Source organism: Salmo salar, chromosome ssa18 (assembly GCF_905237065.1).
Source record: "Salmo salar chromosome ssa18, Ssal_v3.1, whole genome shotgun sequence".
Lineage (NCBI taxonomy): Eukaryota > Metazoa > Chordata > Actinopteri > Salmoniformes > Salmonidae > Salmo > Salmo salar.
In genome coordinates, this window is record NC_059459.1 from 12444378 (window position 1) to 12462989 (window position 18612).

General features: G+C 46.2%; 1 protein-coding gene across 1 annotated transcript in view; it reads right to left on the reverse strand.

Annotated features, from left to right (window-relative positions):
* The window catches only part of prkn (parkin RBR E3 ubiquitin protein ligase), a 90984-nt gene that overhangs the window by 58212 nt on the left and 14160 nt on the right, over positions 1 to 18612 (reverse strand). Inside the window, exons 3-6 of the mRNA XM_014154109.2 lie at positions 11361 to 11583; positions 6168 to 6286; positions 3388 to 3471; positions 3036 to 3151 (exon numbers count right to left, since the gene is read on the reverse strand). Of these exons, the coding sequence (XP_014009584.2) occupies positions 3036 to 3151; positions 3388 to 3471; positions 6168 to 6286; positions 11361 to 11583 (542 nt within the window). The remainder of the gene's footprint in view (positions 1 to 3035; positions 3152 to 3387; positions 3472 to 6167; positions 6287 to 11360; positions 11584 to 18612) is intronic.

An 18612-nucleotide genomic window follows, 5' to 3' on the forward strand; every position in this document is an offset into this window, starting at 1 on the left:
AAGCCAGTCCAACCTCAGCCAGAGAAATCCTTCAGACCTCCGGCTCTCCGAGGTCGAACTTGCTTGCATACAGCACCTACTGTACATATTATTGCACTCAAGAAGCCTAGCAACCACCCACCCACTCACTCAGCCAAAGCACATCTTGTTACTTCTGAAAGTATGCGAAACGGAGCACGGAGGGGTAGTTCTCAGACACATACTTCGTTCATACACATTTCAAAGCATGCATCAACGCAAGCTTCAACTGAAATATTCCCAGGATTGTTGACGTAATATGATGCAACCACGTAACAAACAATGTAATATTTCCTGAAAAAAATGGTGGCTGGTTTTGAGCTGAAGCGATAGAAAATGAACTCTGACTTCAAGAATGAAAAGTTGCCTGATTACAATACTTTATCTTAATACGTTAATAAATAAATGCGGTGTTAATTTTGGCATGTTTAACTGCCTTGAATATGCATACAGTGAGAGAAAAAGGAATTTGATCCCCTGCTTATTTTGTACGTTTGCCCACTGACAAAGAAATGATCAGTCTATCATTTTAATGGTAGGTTTATATGAACAGTGAGAGACAGAATAACAAACAAAAAAAATCCTGAAAAACGCATGTCAAAAATGTTATAAAATGATTTGCATTTTAATGAGGGAAATAAGTATTTGACCCCTCTGCAAAACATGACTTAGTACTTGGTGGCAAAACCCTTGTTGGCAATCACAGAGGTCAGACGTTTCTTGTAGTTGGACACCAGGTTTGCACACATCTCAGGAGGGATTTTGTCCCACTCCTCTTTGCAGATCTTCTCCAAGTCATTAAGGTTTCGAGGCTGACGTTTGGCAACTTGAACCTTCAGCTCCCTCCACAGATTTTCTATGGGATTAAGGTCTGGAGACTGGCTAGGCCACTCCAGGACCTTAATGTGTTTCTTCTTGAGCCACTCCTTTGTTGCCTTGGCCGTGTGTTTTGGGTCATTGTCACGCTGGAATACCCATCCACGACTCATTTTCAATGCCCTGGCTGAGGGAAGGTGGTTCTCACCCAAGATTTGACGGTACATGGCCCCATCCATCGTCCCTTTGATGCGGTGAAGTTGTCCTGTCCCCTTAGCAGAAAAACACCCCCAAAGCATAATGTTTCCACCTCCATGTTTGACGATGGGGATGGTGTTCTTGGGGTCATAGGCAGCATTCCAACTCCTCCAAACACGGCGAGTTGAGTTGATACCAAAGAGCTCCATTTTGGTCTCATCTGACAACAACACTTTCACCCAGTTGTCCTCTGAATCATTCAGATGTTCATTGGCAAACTTCAGACGGGCATATATATGTGCTTTCTTGAGCAGGGGGATCTTGCGGGCGCTGCAGGATTTCAGTCCTTCACGGCGTAGTGTGTTGCCAATTGTTTTCTTGGTGATTATGGTCCCAGCTGCCTTGAGATCATTGACAAGATCCTCCCGTGTAGTTCTGGGCTGATTGCTCACCGTTCTCATGATCATTGCAACTCCACGAGGTGAGATCTTGCATGGAGCCCCAGGCCGAGGGAGATTGACAGTTCTTTTGTGTTTCTTCCATTTACGAATAATCGCACCAACTGTTGTCACCTTCTCACCAAGCTGCTTGGCGATGGTCTTGTAGCCCATCCCAGCCTTGTGTAGGTCTACAATCTTGTCCCTGACATCCTTGGAGAGCTCTTTGGTCTTGGCCATGGTGGAGAGTTTGGGATCTGATTGATTGATTGCTTCTGTGGACAGGAGTCTTTTATACAGGTAACAAGCTGAGATTAGGAGCACTCCCTTTAAGAGTGTGCTCCTAATCTCAGCTCCTTACCTGTATAAAAGACACCTGGGAGCCAGAAATCTTTCTGATTGAGAGGGGGTCAAATACTTATTTCCCTCACTATAATACAAATCAATTCATAACATTTTTGACATGTGTTTTTCTGGAATTGTCTGTTGTTATTCTGTCTCTCACTGTTCAAATAAACCTACCATTAAAATTAGACGGATCATTTCTTTGTCAGTGGGCAAACGTACAAAATCAGCAGGGGATCAAAAACTTTTTCCCCCCTCACTGTAGACCGCAGGCTAACTGACAAAGAATTGATAACTAGCTACCTACCTACGAAGAATTCGTAGCCAACATTGGCCAGCTACCTTTCATAACATTAGCTGTAGGTCATTTTGTACATGTTAAACTAGCTGGCTATCTAGATTAACACGATTCACATATAGCTGGCTGACAATTATGAAATTGCGTTTGCTTTAATGTAGTTATCTTGCGTCATCTGTATTAGTTAAAGGTAATGCAGTAGCAGGAGAGTGCGCAGAGCTTCTCAAATGTACAATTGCATGCATTCTCCACACTCTCGCCCTCCCAAGAACGTTTGCAAGAGAACGTCCTCGGGGAACGAACTCAGAGCATGAGACTGAGGAGCATGGTAGTATGCATATTGGAGAAACGCCCCCGGTATTAGTCTCACAGTAGTAACTCTGCGACTGTGGTTTCCTCATCCATTTTCCCTTTTAAACAAACCAAGGAGCTGATTGTGCTAAGTGGCTGCAGCAAGGCGAGAGGAGCGCCGGGAAAAACAAAGCTTCACTCAGGAGGATAATTGTACGGCCCCACTTCAATCACGCTCGTAGCGGCGAGTCCTTGATTTGAGACGAGGGCATCTGTGATTGGGCTCCATTGTATCGGTTGCGGGCAGCAGGTGACGGACTGGCCCTCCCTTCTTTTGTCCTCTGTGGGTGAGGCAGGGACAGTATGGCCGCCGTCATCACAGGGATGGGGAGGCTGACCTTCATCTGTTATATGCCACACTGACAGAATCACAGCTTTGTTTGTCTGGAGCCACTGATTGTAGGAGGGAGAGACTGCAGGAGGGAGAGACAGGGCCAGGGGGTGCGTCTGTCTACCTGCCTGCAAGCGTGTGTGTGTGTAAGCCTAAGTCGGTCTATTGCTTTCATGTTAAACATGCTGTTTACATTAGGCCGATATAGAGGCTGCACAGACAATATTGTACACGTACTTACATGATATCTGTGCAGGCAATGCATGGGACATCCCGCACATTGTGCATGATGAGGTCCAGGGCCACAGACGTGTCATCATCAGAGGTGGGGTGGGCAGCACACTTCAGGTAAAACTCCTATGGAAGGCAGGTAAGAGACTGAGGTACATGATGTTTCAGGTAAAATTCCTATGGAAGGCAGGTAAGAGACACTGAGGTACATGATGTTTCAGGTAAAATTCCTATGGAAGGCAGGTAAGAGACCGAGGTACATGATGTTTGGTGGAGGTGTGGTCATGTTAAGAGATTGTAATTCCGTTGTGGTGGCAGTGAGGGGGTTTTGAGGTGGTTTGTGGATAGTTCACTAGTCTTACCGCTACTCCGCCAAGGCAACCCTCTGATTGACAGACACCATGGATACGCTCTGGGAGGAGGACATCGTCCCAACATGACGGGCCCTGGGGGGAGGGAGAGAGACTTTTTACTTTAATGGGACTTCCCCATTACACTAAAAACACCACATTTACCCCGCGTCCACCCACCATACACAAAAACGAATTGCGTGCCACCACAACCGCCACACACAAACACATTACACAGTATACAACACAGTACAATACAGCACCACATTACAACTGTAGAACCCCTCCTCTCTAGCCTTAAAGACCCCCCATACCTCCTGAAACATCTCCATACTGTTAATCATTTTATAAAACTCAAATCCAGCCTATGTCCAACTTGGCCTGGCCAAACAAAAACAAAAAGTTAAACAAAACACATTTGGCCCTTTCACTGCTTGAAAACCTGAGCCACATCACAAACATCTCCACAGAGAAGACCACCCCCAACCTCACACACAGACAGTCCAAAAAAAAATAAAAATACTTATTGCACAAAACGGACACCCCGCCCTGACTCCGGGGTCAACCCAAGCCAACCAGCTATTGGTGGCCAGGGCTCCATGTATTACCCTCCAATGGAGGTCCCCTGACCAGACTTCTCTTTCACTGTTAGCCTAGGCAACGGTTAGCCAAAAGCAACCGGGATAACACCCTGGAAACAACTGCGCTCTGTCTGCTGTTCTGATTGGTCAAAAGAGTAGAGCATTTTTTTTCTTCAAAATCCGAATAAAAAAAATATATTTTTAATGCCTATGCCCACCTGCTGTGCCAAATCTTGGTGGGGGGGGGGGGGGTTTCCACCCTCAACCCCCTGGCAGCCGTAGGTCAGCTATCCTGCTGCCATTAAACGTCCCTGCAGGGTGGCTGAACGAACAGACCTTAAAGGGATCTGTGGGTTGTGGAAAATGGGCTCCTCCCATGGTCCAGGCGCCACACCCCCCCTCGTGTGGGCCTCAGCAGCTGCCAGGCCCTCAGTACTGCAGTGTAAAAGTCAGAGACCCCTGTTGTGTTCAGCCTCTCCGGCCTCATGAGGAAGAGCTGCCGGCCCAGCCCAGCCCTCCTCAACAGAGCACACGCTGGTTCAGACATTGATTGCTTGGTGCATCCTTATTGTTTTGGGATGATTTCCCCCCCCCACCAATCCTCCTCTGTTCTGCCTGCACGCCACTCATTAGCATAAGCATTCTGACAGCGGCCTTAATAAGCCTCTGAAAAGGTTAAGAAAATCATTACTCCCTGTTGGGTGGGAGGAAGCAGGGGGAGAGAGGGAGGGTACCCTGTGTGCCTTGGTGGTGGGGCATGAGATTGCACACACGCACGCACACACCTGCTCAGAGACAGCCAGGAAAGGTCACACAGACCCCTGATGTGTCTACGCACCACACACACAAACACCCTTGAATATGAATGATTAATGAATCATTTAGAAACCCGCCCGTCTCTCTTCCTCGCCCTCTTTTTTTTCGGTGGGAAAGCGGATTCAACGTCTCCGTCTCGCAAAGTTTTAATTCGATTATTGTCTAACTTACAGGGTTTATCTCTGCGCCAGCTGTGCTGATCTCACAGCATTGACCGAGCTATGCGATCGGTGGGCAGAAGAGGGACCCCCACTCGATTGGCTAAACTGATTGGCCAGTTGAGGACACCTGTGCTCACCTCAGTTGATCTATTACAGTCCCTGTGTCACACCGAACAAGCACAAAAACACAGCCTTTTTCTAAAAGCATCGGGCACACACACTGAGGGCAGCATGCTAATTAACACCTACTCTGATACCAGGCTGAGGAACAGGGACCCACTGTGAGCCTCATTTCCTGTCTCCTACACTCTCTGAGAGGCCCCCCCGGCTATACACACACACACACACACACACACACCTATGTGACTGACAGGTCGGTCTCAGGAGCAATCAGTTTCTCCTAGATGTATGGGGTCAGGGAGGGTTGGGTGCAATGGAGTCTGTGAGGCTGTGGTTGTGAGAGATAGCAGTGTGAGTGGCAGTTTCAGTTGGGCTGCGGTCAGGTATGGAGAGGACAGTGGTCAGAGGGGAAAGAGTGTTACTCTGGATACTCTGGGTCGTCTGGGTATGAGAAGGGAAAGGCGATTTGAAGGGACTGACTGGGGTCCTATCCAAGCTTGAAGTACTGTAGGTAATCACCAGCCCCGGCAGGAAACCGGCACGGAGAGTGGACAACGTTGCCATGGTAACAGTGGACAAACAGGTGACACTCAGTCGTAGTCTAAAGAATGGCAGGATCCTTATCTGTGGGAGTCCTGCCCATTCACTCACACACACACACACACACACACACACACACACACACACACACACACACACACACACAGAGAGAGAAGTCCCATATGGACCTGAGGTAAATATGGCCGCAGGCTGAACAGACAGGCAGAGTTAGAGTCTACTGTCACTGTGGAGATGTGACAGATTTCCTCCGTTTGAGGAAAAAAAACAATAACGGTGTTATGCAATAACAAAGGAGGGGATAGATGGAGGGTAATGTGGGATTATTGTTCGTTGTGGATCTACCGGTCTAAGCTCGAAGCCATTGTGCGTAGATAAATAGACATTTTACTCAGTTGAGCAACAGAAAGGATTCACGGCGTGGAACAAAATGTGACTTTGTTGTACTCTGAGAAACAGCATATCTTAAAACGCAGTGCCTCTTGTCAGTGAGAGTTGCTCCGTGGCAGTGGCTCTTGGCTACAGTATTGTAGTCTTCCATTCTTGCTTGACATACCCGGCTCAAGGTGAGGGTTCCCTGCTTGCAGGCTCTGCAGCGCACGCGTAGCTTCCCCGGCTGGATGGCCCGGCACACACTCTTGCAGTACACATAGAAGCTGCTGTGAGGTCTGGGCTCTGTATGGGAACACAACCACACATTCTGTCAGCAGAGAAACAGTAGCAGATTGTAGCAAGGCTGAAATGAAGCCAGTGGACTCAGCAAATGGTGACCTAGGACATTTGATGGTAGAACATATGAGTTGTAAGTGTACTATGCCCTATATCGTGCAGTACATAAACATCCATTGTATTTCACGGTCCTCCTTAGTTTGAATAGACGGACGCTAATACTTTCGCATTATGCGAGGACGATGACACAAGGACAAGGGACATCTCCAGTCTGTAGTCTGTCTGGCTGCAGCTCAGAACACAGACACACTGATCCAATTAGCGGAGAGAAGCAACCAGACGTCTTGGTGGCAGATGATTTAGTAAAGAGAGGAGGACGTGTCCTGCATGCCTCATTTAAAGTCACCACACAATACAGGCATCCATTCACACACACACACACACACACACACACACACACACACACACACACACACACACACACACACACACACACACACACACACACACACACACACACACACACCGAGAGGGACCAGGAAGAAACAGCATTCTCATTAGAGCTAAAAGCATGGGGGGCGCTGGAGTGGGCCGCGCTACCTTGACACGATTCCCAATAAAATGGGGCGGAGTGGCTTTAAGCCTTCGCATGTCTAATTTATGTTTCCTGGAAGAGAGGTCTCCATTATGGTAATGACATTACAGGAGGATGGGGGGAGAGCCTGCTGATCAGAGGGGGCAGATAAAGGAGACTTTATGGTGGGCTGGGTTGAGAGACAGGCGAGTGTCGGAGGGTAGGCAGAAGGAGGCGAGTGTCGGAGGGTAGGCAGAAGGAGGCGAGTGTCGGAGGGTAGGCAGAAGGAGGCGAGTGTCGGAGGGTAGGCAGAAGGAGGCGAGTGTCGGAGGGTAGGCAGAAGGAGGCGAGTGTCGGAGGGTAGGCAGAAGGAGGCGAGTGTCGGAGGGTAGGCAGAAGATTGGAGGGTAGGCAGAAGGAGGCGAGTGTCGGAGGGTAGGCAGAAGGAGGCGAGTGTCGGAGGGTAGGCAGAAGGAGGCGAGTGTCGGAGGGTAGGCAGAAGGAGGCGAGTGTCGGAGGGTAGGCAGAAGGAGGCGAGTGTCGGAGGGTAGACAGAAGGAGGCGAGTGTCAGAGGGTAGACAGAAGGAGGCAAGTGTTGGAGGGTAGGCAGAAGGAGGCAAGTGTTGGAGGGTAGACAGATGGAGGGTAGGCAGAAGGAGGCGAGTGTCGGAGGGTAGGCAGAAGGAGGCGAGTGTTGGAGGGTAGGCAGAGGACAGCTTTAAAAAGGTTTGCCTTTGGAGGCGGGATACAGAGGCCAAAGCCAATACCTGTATATATTTCCATTTCCCACAGATGTCTGGAGACCGACTGCTGAATCCCAATCAACCGTTTAGAAGGCTGCATTCAGGGAGCAGTTGTACTGTTCAAATAGGGCACGAATGTCAAGGCCACAGAGCCACTTCTGAGCTCCCTGCGTGTTCATGCACACTCAAATAAAACGTATTATTGTGTCATTTTCTATGCTTTTAGAGTTCATGGAACACCAAACAGCCAAGACACACATACAACGAGTGTACAAAACATTAGAAACACCTGCCCTTTCCATGACAGTGACCAGGTGAATCCAGGTGAAAGCTATGGTCCCTTATTGATGTCACGCCTAGAATTCTGCTCCTTTTATTCTCTGTCCCCAACGCACTAGACGACCAGTTTTGCTAGCCTTTAGCCGTGCCCTCATCCTACTCCTCCTCTGGTCCTCAGGTGGTGTGGAGGTTAACCCACTCTCATTTGTTGACTTCTGTTATCGAAAAAGCCTTGGTTTCATGCATGTTAACATCAGAAGCCTCCTCCCTAAGTTTGTTTTACTCACTGCTTTAGCACACTCCGCCAACCCTGATGTCCTTGCCGTGTCTGAATCCTGGCTTAGGAAGGCCACCAAAAATTCTGAGATTTCCATACCAAACTACCACATTTTCCATCAAGATAGAACTGCCAAAGGGGGAGGAGTTGCAATCTACTGCAGAGATAGCTTGCAAAGTTCTGTCATACTTTCCAGGTCTATGCCCAAACAGTTTGAACTTCTAATTAAAAAAATGAATCTCTCCAGAAATAAGTCTCTCACTGTTGCCGCCTGTTATAGACCCCCCTCAGCTCCCAGCTGTGCCCTGGACACCATATGTCAATTGATTGCCCCCCATCTATCTTCAGAGTTCATTCTGTTAGGTGACCTAAACTGGGATATGCTTAACACCCCAGCAGTCCTACAATCTAAGCTAGATGCCCTCAATCTCACACAAATGATCAAGGAAACCACCAGGTACAACCCTAAATCCATAAACATGGGCACCCTCATAGATATTATCCTGACCAACAGCCCTCCAAACACACCTCTGCTGTTTTCAATCAGGATTTCAGCGATCACTGCCTCATTGCCTACATCCGCTATGGGTCCACTGTCAAACGCTCCCTAAAACACTTCTGCAAGCAGGCCTTTCTAATCGACCTGGCCCGGGTATCCTGGAAGGATATTGACCTCATCCCGTCAGTCGAGGATGCCTGGTCGTTCTTTAAAAGTAATTTCCTCACCATCTTAAATAAGCATGCCCCTTTCAAAAAATGTAGAACGAAGAACTGATATAGCCCTTGGTTCACTCCAGACCTGACTGCCCTTGACCAGCACATCCTGTGGCGGCCTGCAATAGCATTGAATAGTCCCCGCGATATGCAACTGTTCAAAGTTTTGGGACACTGTAAAGTCCATGGAGAACAAGAGCACTTCCTCCCAGCTGCCCACTGCACTGAGGCTAGGTAACACGGTCACCACCGATAAATCCATGATAATTGAAAATTTCAATAAGCATTTCTCTACGGCCAGCCATGCTTTCCTCCTGGCTACCCCAACCCCGGCCAACAGTTCCACACCCCCCGCAGTTACTTGCCCGAGCCGCCCCAGCTTCTCCTTCATCCAAATCCAGATAGCAGATGTTCTGAAAGAGCTGCACAACCTGGACCCGTACAAATCAGCCGGGCTAGACAATCTGGAACCTCTCCTTCGAAAACTATCCGCCGCCATTGTTGCAACCCCTATTACCAGTCTGTTCAACCTCTCTTTCGTAGCGTCCGAGATCCCTAAAGATTGGAAAGCTGCCGCGGTCATCCCCCTCTTCAAAGGGGGTGACACTCTAGATCCAGACTGTTATAGACCTATATCCATCCTATCCTGCCCTGCCTTTCTAAAGTCTTCGAAAGACAAGTTAATAAACATAACACTGACCATTTCGAATCCCACCGTACCTTCTCCGCTGTGCAATCTGGTTTCCGAGCTGGTCATGGGTGCACCTCAGCCACACTCAAGGTAATAAATGATATCATAACCGCCATCAATAAAAGACAGTACTGTGCAGCCGTCTTCATCGACCTGGCCAAGGCTTTCGACTCTGTCAATGACCGTATTCTTATCGGCAGACTCAATAGCCTTGGTTTCTCAGATGACTGCCTCGCCTGGTTCACCAACTACTTCGCAGACAGAGTTCAGTGTGTCAAATCGGAGGGCCTGTTGTCCGGACCTCTGGCAGTCTCTAAGGGGGTACCACAGGGTTCAATTCTCGGGCCAACTCTTTTCTCTGTATATATCAATGATGTCGCTCTTGCTGCGCGTGATTCACTGATCCACCTCTACGCAGACGTCACCATTCTGTATACATCTGGCCCTTCTTTGGACACTGTGTTAACTAACCTCCAAACAAGCTTCAATGCCATACAAACACTACTTCCGTGGCCTCCAACTGCTCTTAAACACTAGTAAAACCAAATGCATGCTTTTCAGCCGTTCGCTGCCCGCACCCACGCGCCCAACTAGCATCACTACTCTGGACGGTTCTGACCTAGAATATGTGGACAACTACAAATACCTAGGTGTCTGGCTAGACTGTAAACTCTCCTTCCAGACTCATATCAAACATCTCCAATCCAAAATCAAATCTAGTATCAGCTTTCTATTTCGCAACAAAGCCTCCTTCACTCACGCCGCCAAACTTACCCTTGTAAAACTGACTATCCTACCGATCCTCAACTTCGGCGATGTCATCTACACAATAGCTTACTCTACTCAGCAAACTGGATGCAGTCTATCACAGTGCCATCCATTTTGTTACCAAAGCCCCTTATACCGCCCACCACTGCGACCTGTATGCTCTAGTCGGTTGGCCCTCGCTACATATTCGTCGCCAGACCCACTGGCTCCAGGTCATCTATAAGTCTATGCTAGGTAAAGCTCCGCCTTACCTCAGCTCACTGGTCACGATAACAACACCCACCCGGGAGCACGCGCTCCAGCAGGTATATCTCTCTGGTCATCCCCAAAGCCAGCACCACCTTTTCCCGCCTTTCCTTCCAGTTCTCTGCTGCCAATGACTGGAACGAATTGCAAAAATCGCTGAAGCTGGAGACATACATTTCCCTCACTAACTTTAAACATCAGCTATCTGAGCAGCTAACCGATCGCTGCAGCTGTACATAGTCCATCTGTAAATAGCCCAACGAATCTACCTACCTCATCCCCATATTGTTTTTATTTACTTTTCTGCTCTTTTGCACACCAGTATCACTACTTGCACCTCATCTGCTCATCTATCACTCCAGTGTTAATCTGCTAAATTGTAATTACTTCACTACTATGGCCAATTTATTGCCTTACCTCCTCACGCCATTTGCACACACTGTATATAGACTTCTTTATTTCTATTGTGTTATTGACTGTACGCTTGTTTATTCCATGTGTAACTCTGTGTTGTTGTTTGTGTCACACTGCTTTGCTTTATCTTGGCCAGGTCGCAGTTGTAAATGAGAACTTGTTCTCAACTAGCTTACCTGGTTAAATAAACATTTAAAAAAATACAAACTTGTTAATTCCACTTCAGATCAGTGTAGATGAAGGGGAGGAGACAGGTTAAAGAAGGATTTTTAAGCCTTAAAACAATTGAGACGTGGATTGTGTATGTGCACCATTCAGAGGGTGAATGGGCAAGACGTATATACTCAGTGTATAGTCACATGCGAACACACACCTGTGTGCTCAGGTTCTTCCCTGGCTCTCTGCTCATCATCAGTTTCCAGTATGACGGCCAGGCCGGTGGAGGTAGTGGGCAGGCGGGAGGAGGTGAGGTCCAGGCGGGTGAGGCTGTCCACCCCTCGACCCAGACGGTGCTGCAGGGCCAGGTCAGAGCACCGGCCCGACCCCGGGGGAGGCAGCACCACGTGCACGGTACTCTGCTCTGGGAGGTCATAGCCCTGTAGGTCAGGTACACAGACAGAGAGAGACAGAGAGAGAAAGACAGTTATTTAAAGCTCGGTTTAGCACATGTAGATCGTCTGTCTATGTAGAGTTGTCACATTGTAGTACACAAACCTGTTGTCAGATTGACTGTAAACCAGCCATAAAATGAATCACATACCACTGCAGTAAATTTAGATCAGAACACATCAAAAATGCCTAAAGATATGGATCATACAACTACGGATACATTTTTTCTTAAAAGAAATCTGTTTAGGTACATCTCTGTCTTATAATTTCCAAAACAGCTGCTGTACCATTTCAGGGCAACACGTTTTCAATCTACCCCAAAATTGACAATTAAAAAGTGTTTTGTTCAACGTGTCACTGAAATGATATGCAAATCCATCAGTCATATTAGATCTAAACCCTCCATTGATGCAGAAGTAGGCTAAACAAACAGGGTCTGGCGTTAATCACTGACGATAGCTTACTCTCCTGGAAAGCTTTCAAGTTTCATTTTTGAAGTTTGTCTCCCTGAAGTTTCTTTGTACGTCTCCGTGTGGGAGAATTTGTTTATTTTTTTTTATAATAAAAAAAAAAAAACTCTCCCCTGTCAAAAACCATAGTCGGGTAAACAACAACAGGAAATGTTTGTTTCAAAAACACCAGCATTTCACTGGAGGAGAACTAGTGAGCTAACAACTAAGCATAATCAAATTTCCCATGCAACTCAGGTGATTGGCTGTGAACGAAAATATGAAAAGAGAAACAGTTCTGAAAGGTGTGCTTGTGTCACCAGCTGTCAAAGCTTTATCTTAAAGTGTTACTTTTGTTATAATGGTACCAGCCATTCCAAATCAGCCCCAGCCCAGTGCTTACACCTACAGCAGTACACTAGATCTTTAAAGATTGGAAAGGATCCAAGTAGATATTTTATTTCTGCAGGAAATGAATACATTGGCATTTGTTTCATGGAGTTCATTTTCAGAGAACTGAGAACAATTTGTGATGCAAATAAGCTGCAGCAGGCAGCGCAAACAGGTCCTAGTTAAAACAAAGAGCTTATTAGAGAGAGAGAGAGAGAGTCATGCGATAGCGAGAGAGAGGTCCTCATTTGTGAACTAATCCATAGACGGGAGATAATTTCACCCCGAGAAGCCTGGCGTGCCAAATGACTGGCAAAATATAAAAACAAAATGTGTTTGATCTGGTTAATTTTCTTGGCTCAACAGCGTGGATTTGTTTTTTTTTAATGATATGGCGTTAATGAAGAACCTGTGGCTGAGGCTGGAAGGTCTACTATGCGAGACAGCTAGCACAGCTCAGACTGTATGATGGATCTGGAGCTAGCAGCTTAAGCTATGCGGCAAGACTGAGGAAAAATAACTAGGTCGTTTCACCAATTCAGTGCCTTCACCTAATTGAAACATTCCGTCACAAAGAGCACATGTTAACTTAATAAAAAAACATGTTGTTTTCCCCCCCATCTCAAAAATACTACAGTAAGTGCCAAATAAAGTAACATGGTTGACTGTAACAGGATTGACGATTTAGTCTTAAATCAGCCATGAATCCCCTTGTGAGAGGGGAAATGGAAGCTTGTTGTGTGCAACAGGGAGGGGCAGTTAAATGCAAGCTTCACCTTAAAATGATTCACTAATCACATTAAATAAATATTTATCTTCAGAAATTACTTTGTCAAAGCAACAAACTAACAAGGCCTTTACAATGGTGGTTTTAATTTTGGGAGACATTTTGGGGTTAAGTGGGTTAAAATCTTCCTAGAAGTCATGAGAGGGTACATGAAAGGACATGTCAAAATGATGAATTTTGGCACTTGAGCAAGTCTTTATTAGTATAATAAATATCATCTATTGAATTCGCCATGTGGTCCATATTAAAAAGGGCATTTCATTGAATATAACAGGCTTTTAAAATTCAATATTGGTGCACAACTTCTACTTAAATATCAAAGAGACGCAAGATGCAACCATTTTGTGGAATGACAACTACAGTGAGGGAAAAAAGTATTTGATCCCTTGCTGATATTGTACTTTTGCCCACTGACAAAGAAATGATCAGTCTATAATTTTAATGGTAGGTTTATTTGAACAGTGAGAGACAGAACAACAACAAAAAAATCCAGAAAAACACATGTCAAAAATGTTATAAATTGATTTGCATTTTAATGAGGGAAATAAGTATTTGATCCACTCTCAAGCAGAAAGATTTCTGGCTCTCAGGTGTCTTTTATACAGGTAACGAGCTGAGATTAGGAGCACACTCTTAAAGGGAGTGCTCCTAATCTCAGCTCGTTACCTGTATAAAAGACACCTGTCCACAGAAGCAATCAATCAGATCCCAAACTCTCCACCATGGCCAAGACCAAAGAGCTCTCCAAGGATGTCAGGGACAAGGTTGTAGACCTACACAAGGCTGGAATGGGCTACAAGACCATCGCCAAGCAGCTTGGTGAGAAGGTGACAACAGTTGGTGCGATTATTCGCAAATGGAAGAAACACAAAAGAACTGTCAATCTCCCTCGGCCTGGGGCTCCATGCAAGATCTCACCTCGTGGAGTTGCAATGATCATGAGAACCGTGAGGAATCAGCCCAGAACTACATGGGAGGATCTTGTCAATGATCTCAAGGCAGCTGGGACCAGTGTCACCAAAAAAAAACAATTGGTAACACACTACACCGTGAAGGACTGAAATCCTGCAGCGCCCGCAAGGTCCCCCTGCTCAAGAAAGCACATATACATGCCCGTCTGAAGTTTGCCAATGAACATCTGATGATTCAGAGGACAACTGGGTGAAAGTGTTGTGGTCAGATGAGACCAAAATGGAGCTCTTTGGCATCAACTCAACTATGACCCCAAGAACACCATCCCCACCGTCAAACATGGAGGTGGAAACATTATGCTTTGGGGGTGTTTTTCTGCTAAGGGGACAGAACAACTTCACCGCATCAAAGGGACGATGGACGGGGCCATGTACCATCAAATCTTGGGTGAGAACCTCCTTCCCTCAGCCAGGGCATTGAAAATGGGTCGTGGATGGGTATTCCAGCATGACAATGACCCAAAACACACGGCCAAGGCAACAAAGGAGTGGCTCAAGAAGAAACACATTAAGGTCCTGGAGTGGCCTAGCCAGTCTCCAGACCTTAATCCCATAGAAAATCTGTGGAAGGAGCTGAAGGTTCGAGTTGCCAAACGTCAGCCTCGAAACCTTAATGACTTGGAGAAGATCTGCAAAGAGGAGTGGGACAAAATCCCTCCTGAGATGTGTGCAAACCTGGTGGCCAACTACAAGAAACGTCTGACCTCTGTGATTGCCAACAAGGGTTTTGCCACCAAGTACTAAGTCATGTTTTGCAGAGGGGTCAAATACTTATTTCCCTCAATAAAATGCAAATCAATTTATAACATTTTTGACATGCGTTTTTCTGGATTTTTTGGTTGTTATTCTGTCTCTCACTGTTCAAATAAACCTACCATTAAAATTATAGACTGATAATTTCTTTGTCAGTGGGCAAACGTACAAAATCAGCAGGGGATCAAATACTTTTTTCCCCTCACTGTATAATTAGTTAAATAGAGAGCAATATATTTAGTATTGATATTCCCATTGGTCTCTATTCAAATCTGAATTCAACTGTATGGAAGAGTTTATCCCTTAGCTACTGCAAAGCACTTTGTGACTACTGCTGAGGTGCAAATTCCTTTATGAATTAAATTTGATTGATTGGTTGATAGCCCCTCACAGCTCTGCCACATTGGCTTTACGTTACTGCCGTTAGTGATGCCGTTTGTGACCGTTTGATGCATTACTTTACTGCTGTCTATAACTCCTGATTCTAACCAGGGAGGTGAGTAAAGATAACGACAGTGTGGCTACTTTCATGTTCCTTCAAAGTCAAATGTCTGGTCTTATCAACATTTGGCAACAGTAGTTGACAGACCTGATATCAAATAACTTCCGGTTACACACACACACACACCTGCGTGCGGACACACACACACACACACACACACACACACACACACACAAGCGCCTCCAGCCTAAATCTACCTTGGCTTGTCTGATGAGATAAAAAAAAATAATGTAAAAAGGCAGGTACAAACGTGGAGCTAAATAAGACACAATTGACTGACATTGAAAACAAAATATCCTTTCCAATAACCACAACACACAACAAATTGAGCATCGGCAGCATAAGTACATCTGTGCTCCCCACAGGTGTTTAGAGAAGGTCTCCTATTGGCTGATTCCTCTCCCAGACACTAATTGGAGGCATCAGAGGCCCAGGGAGCATTAGTGTATTCATGTTGCATGCTTGTGACCTTTCCACACTCATCCTCTGCTCTTCAGAGGGCCAGACCAACAAGTCTGTAACCACTATTTTAATGGAAAATCTGCAAAGGACCTGTGAGTTGCCCCATGACTCATGAAGGAGGTTTCGACAACACATCATCAATAATTGCATTATAGATCAAGTCATTTTGGGAAAAACTTCAGCTGTAATATGCTTTTTCCTGCACAGATACATTGGCCCATTGGGAATGAATAAAAGTTCATTGAAGTGAGGTGAATTGAACTAAACTGACTGTTTCGCCTGGATAGGGGTAGGAGTCACTTGAGCAATGTCGCACAATATCAAACAAGTAACACTAAACCCTTCAAGGCCGCAAAGTGAAAGATACAGCGGTCTTTAGTGGCTCAGTCCCTAGCATGCAGACAAATGTTTGTGAAAGGCTGAGCAAAGCACCTGAAATCCTGTGAAGACTGTGAATAATGTGGGCTGGGACTCCCAACTCCCTGTGCAGCTCATTCTCTACAGTGAAAAAGCTCAGCGCCACTCTGCAAAAAGAAACAATGTCTGCGCCGATTGTTTCACTGCAATTAGCAGGATAGAACTCCTTGTCTTATATGGTTGAACAAAGTGGCAACTCAAGGACAAGGAAATTGGATGACGGAATCAACTTGTCTTGTATGAGGTGGGGACTCACTCCTTAGAGTACCTGTACATCAGCCATCAGACATGCAACAGCGCCTCTTCAACCTCAGGAGGCTGAAGAAATTTGGCTTGTCACCAAAAACACTCAAACTTTTACAGATGCACAATCGAGAGCATCCTGTCAGGCTGTATCAGCGCCTGGTACGGCAACTGCACCGCCCACAACCGTAAGGCTCTCCAGAGGGTAGTGTGGTCTGCACAACGCATCACCGGGGGAAAACTACCTGCCCTCCAGGACACCTACACCACCCGATGTCACAGGAAGGCCAAAAAGATCATCAAGGACAACAACCACCCGAGCCACTGCCTGTTCACCCCACTATCATCCAGAAGGCGAGGTCAGTACAGGTGCATCAAAGCTGGGACAGAGAGACTGAAAAACAGCTTCTATCTCAAGGCCATCAGACTGTTAAACAGCCATCACTAACATTGAGTGGCTGCTGCCAAAATACTGACTTATCTCTAGCCACTTTAATAATAAAAAATTGGATGTAATAAATGTATCACTTGTCACTTTAAACAATGCCACTTTATATAATGTTTACATACCCTACATTACTCATCTCATATGTATATACTGTACTCTATACCATCTACTGCAGCTTGCCTATGCAGTAGATGGTATTTATATGTACATATTCTTATTCATTCCTTTACACTTGTGTGTATATAAGGTGGTTGTTGTGAAATTGTTAGATTACTTGTTAGATATTACTGCACGGTCAGTACAAGAAGCACAAGCATTTCGCTACACTCGCATTAACATCTGCTAACCATGTGTATGTGACCAATAAAATATGATTTGAGACCACACCTAGCAGGCCTAATGATTAAGATAAATCTGACATGTTGTAATTTAGGCCGTGTCATTTATGAGTGAAAGGAAGGGATGGAGCAGGAGGGATAACAAAGAAAAAGAGAGGGGGAGTGGAGGGGGAGGAAGGGCGACGTAGAAGGGAGAATAAGAGAGGAACATGTAGCCTACTGGAAGGGAGAGCGAGAGAGGAGTAGAAGGAAGTGTGAGAGAGATGGCACTCCCTCGGGGATGAGAAAGCTAATAGAGCACATAACAGTGAACGCTCCTCTCGTCACTACAAAATGTCAGAGGCACACATCACAGAATGTGGCAGATAAACACCAGTGACTAGCGACTTGTCTGAGCCTGGAGGCTTGGCACTGTGGCCTTCTTCAGACTCTCTGGGACCGATGACAACGTGACACGCATAGCAACAGCGCTTTACCTGGCTGAGTGACCCGGCGTCAGAGTCTGCTAACTAACCAGGGCCTGGTTTCCCGATAGCGATGGAACTTAGGTTTATGAGTGTTTTAACGATGCATCTTTCCCGCAAACGGTTGAAAATTGAACATGCATTTCCCTAAACACCACGGAGAGAGATCGCTAAGTGCATTGTTGGATAATGGCGCCGGAGGGGATGGCTACCGTGTTACGGACTTGTAAGTTCCATTTTTTGCACATAATGTTGATGCTACCGTCTCTTATGACCGAAAAGAGCTTCTGGACATCAGAACTGCGATTACTCACCCCGAACTGGATGAAGAAATTTTATTTAATGAGTTTGACGCGAAGAATATAGTGCTTTCTCGAGACCAGGCCGAAATCCCTGTCATTCGCATGAAGAAAAGACAGAGAAAAAGTAGGCGGAGGTCGGGGTGCCTTGTGAGACATCGTAGGCAAGTGGATAAACCCCAGTACCATCCGTACTATTGGCCAATGTCCAATCATTGGAAAATTGCCTGGACGATATACGATTAAGACTATCCTATCAACGGGACATTAAAAACTGTAATATGCTCGCTTCGAGGCAAGCAACACTGAAGCATGCATGAGAGCACCAGCTGTTCCGGATGACTGTGTGATCACGCTCCCCGTAGCCGACATGAGCAAGGTCAAACAGGTCAACATTCACAAAGCCGCGGGGCCAGACGGATAACCAGGACGTGTACTCAAAGCATGTGTGGACCAACTGTCAAGTGTCTTTACTGACATTTTCAACCTCTCC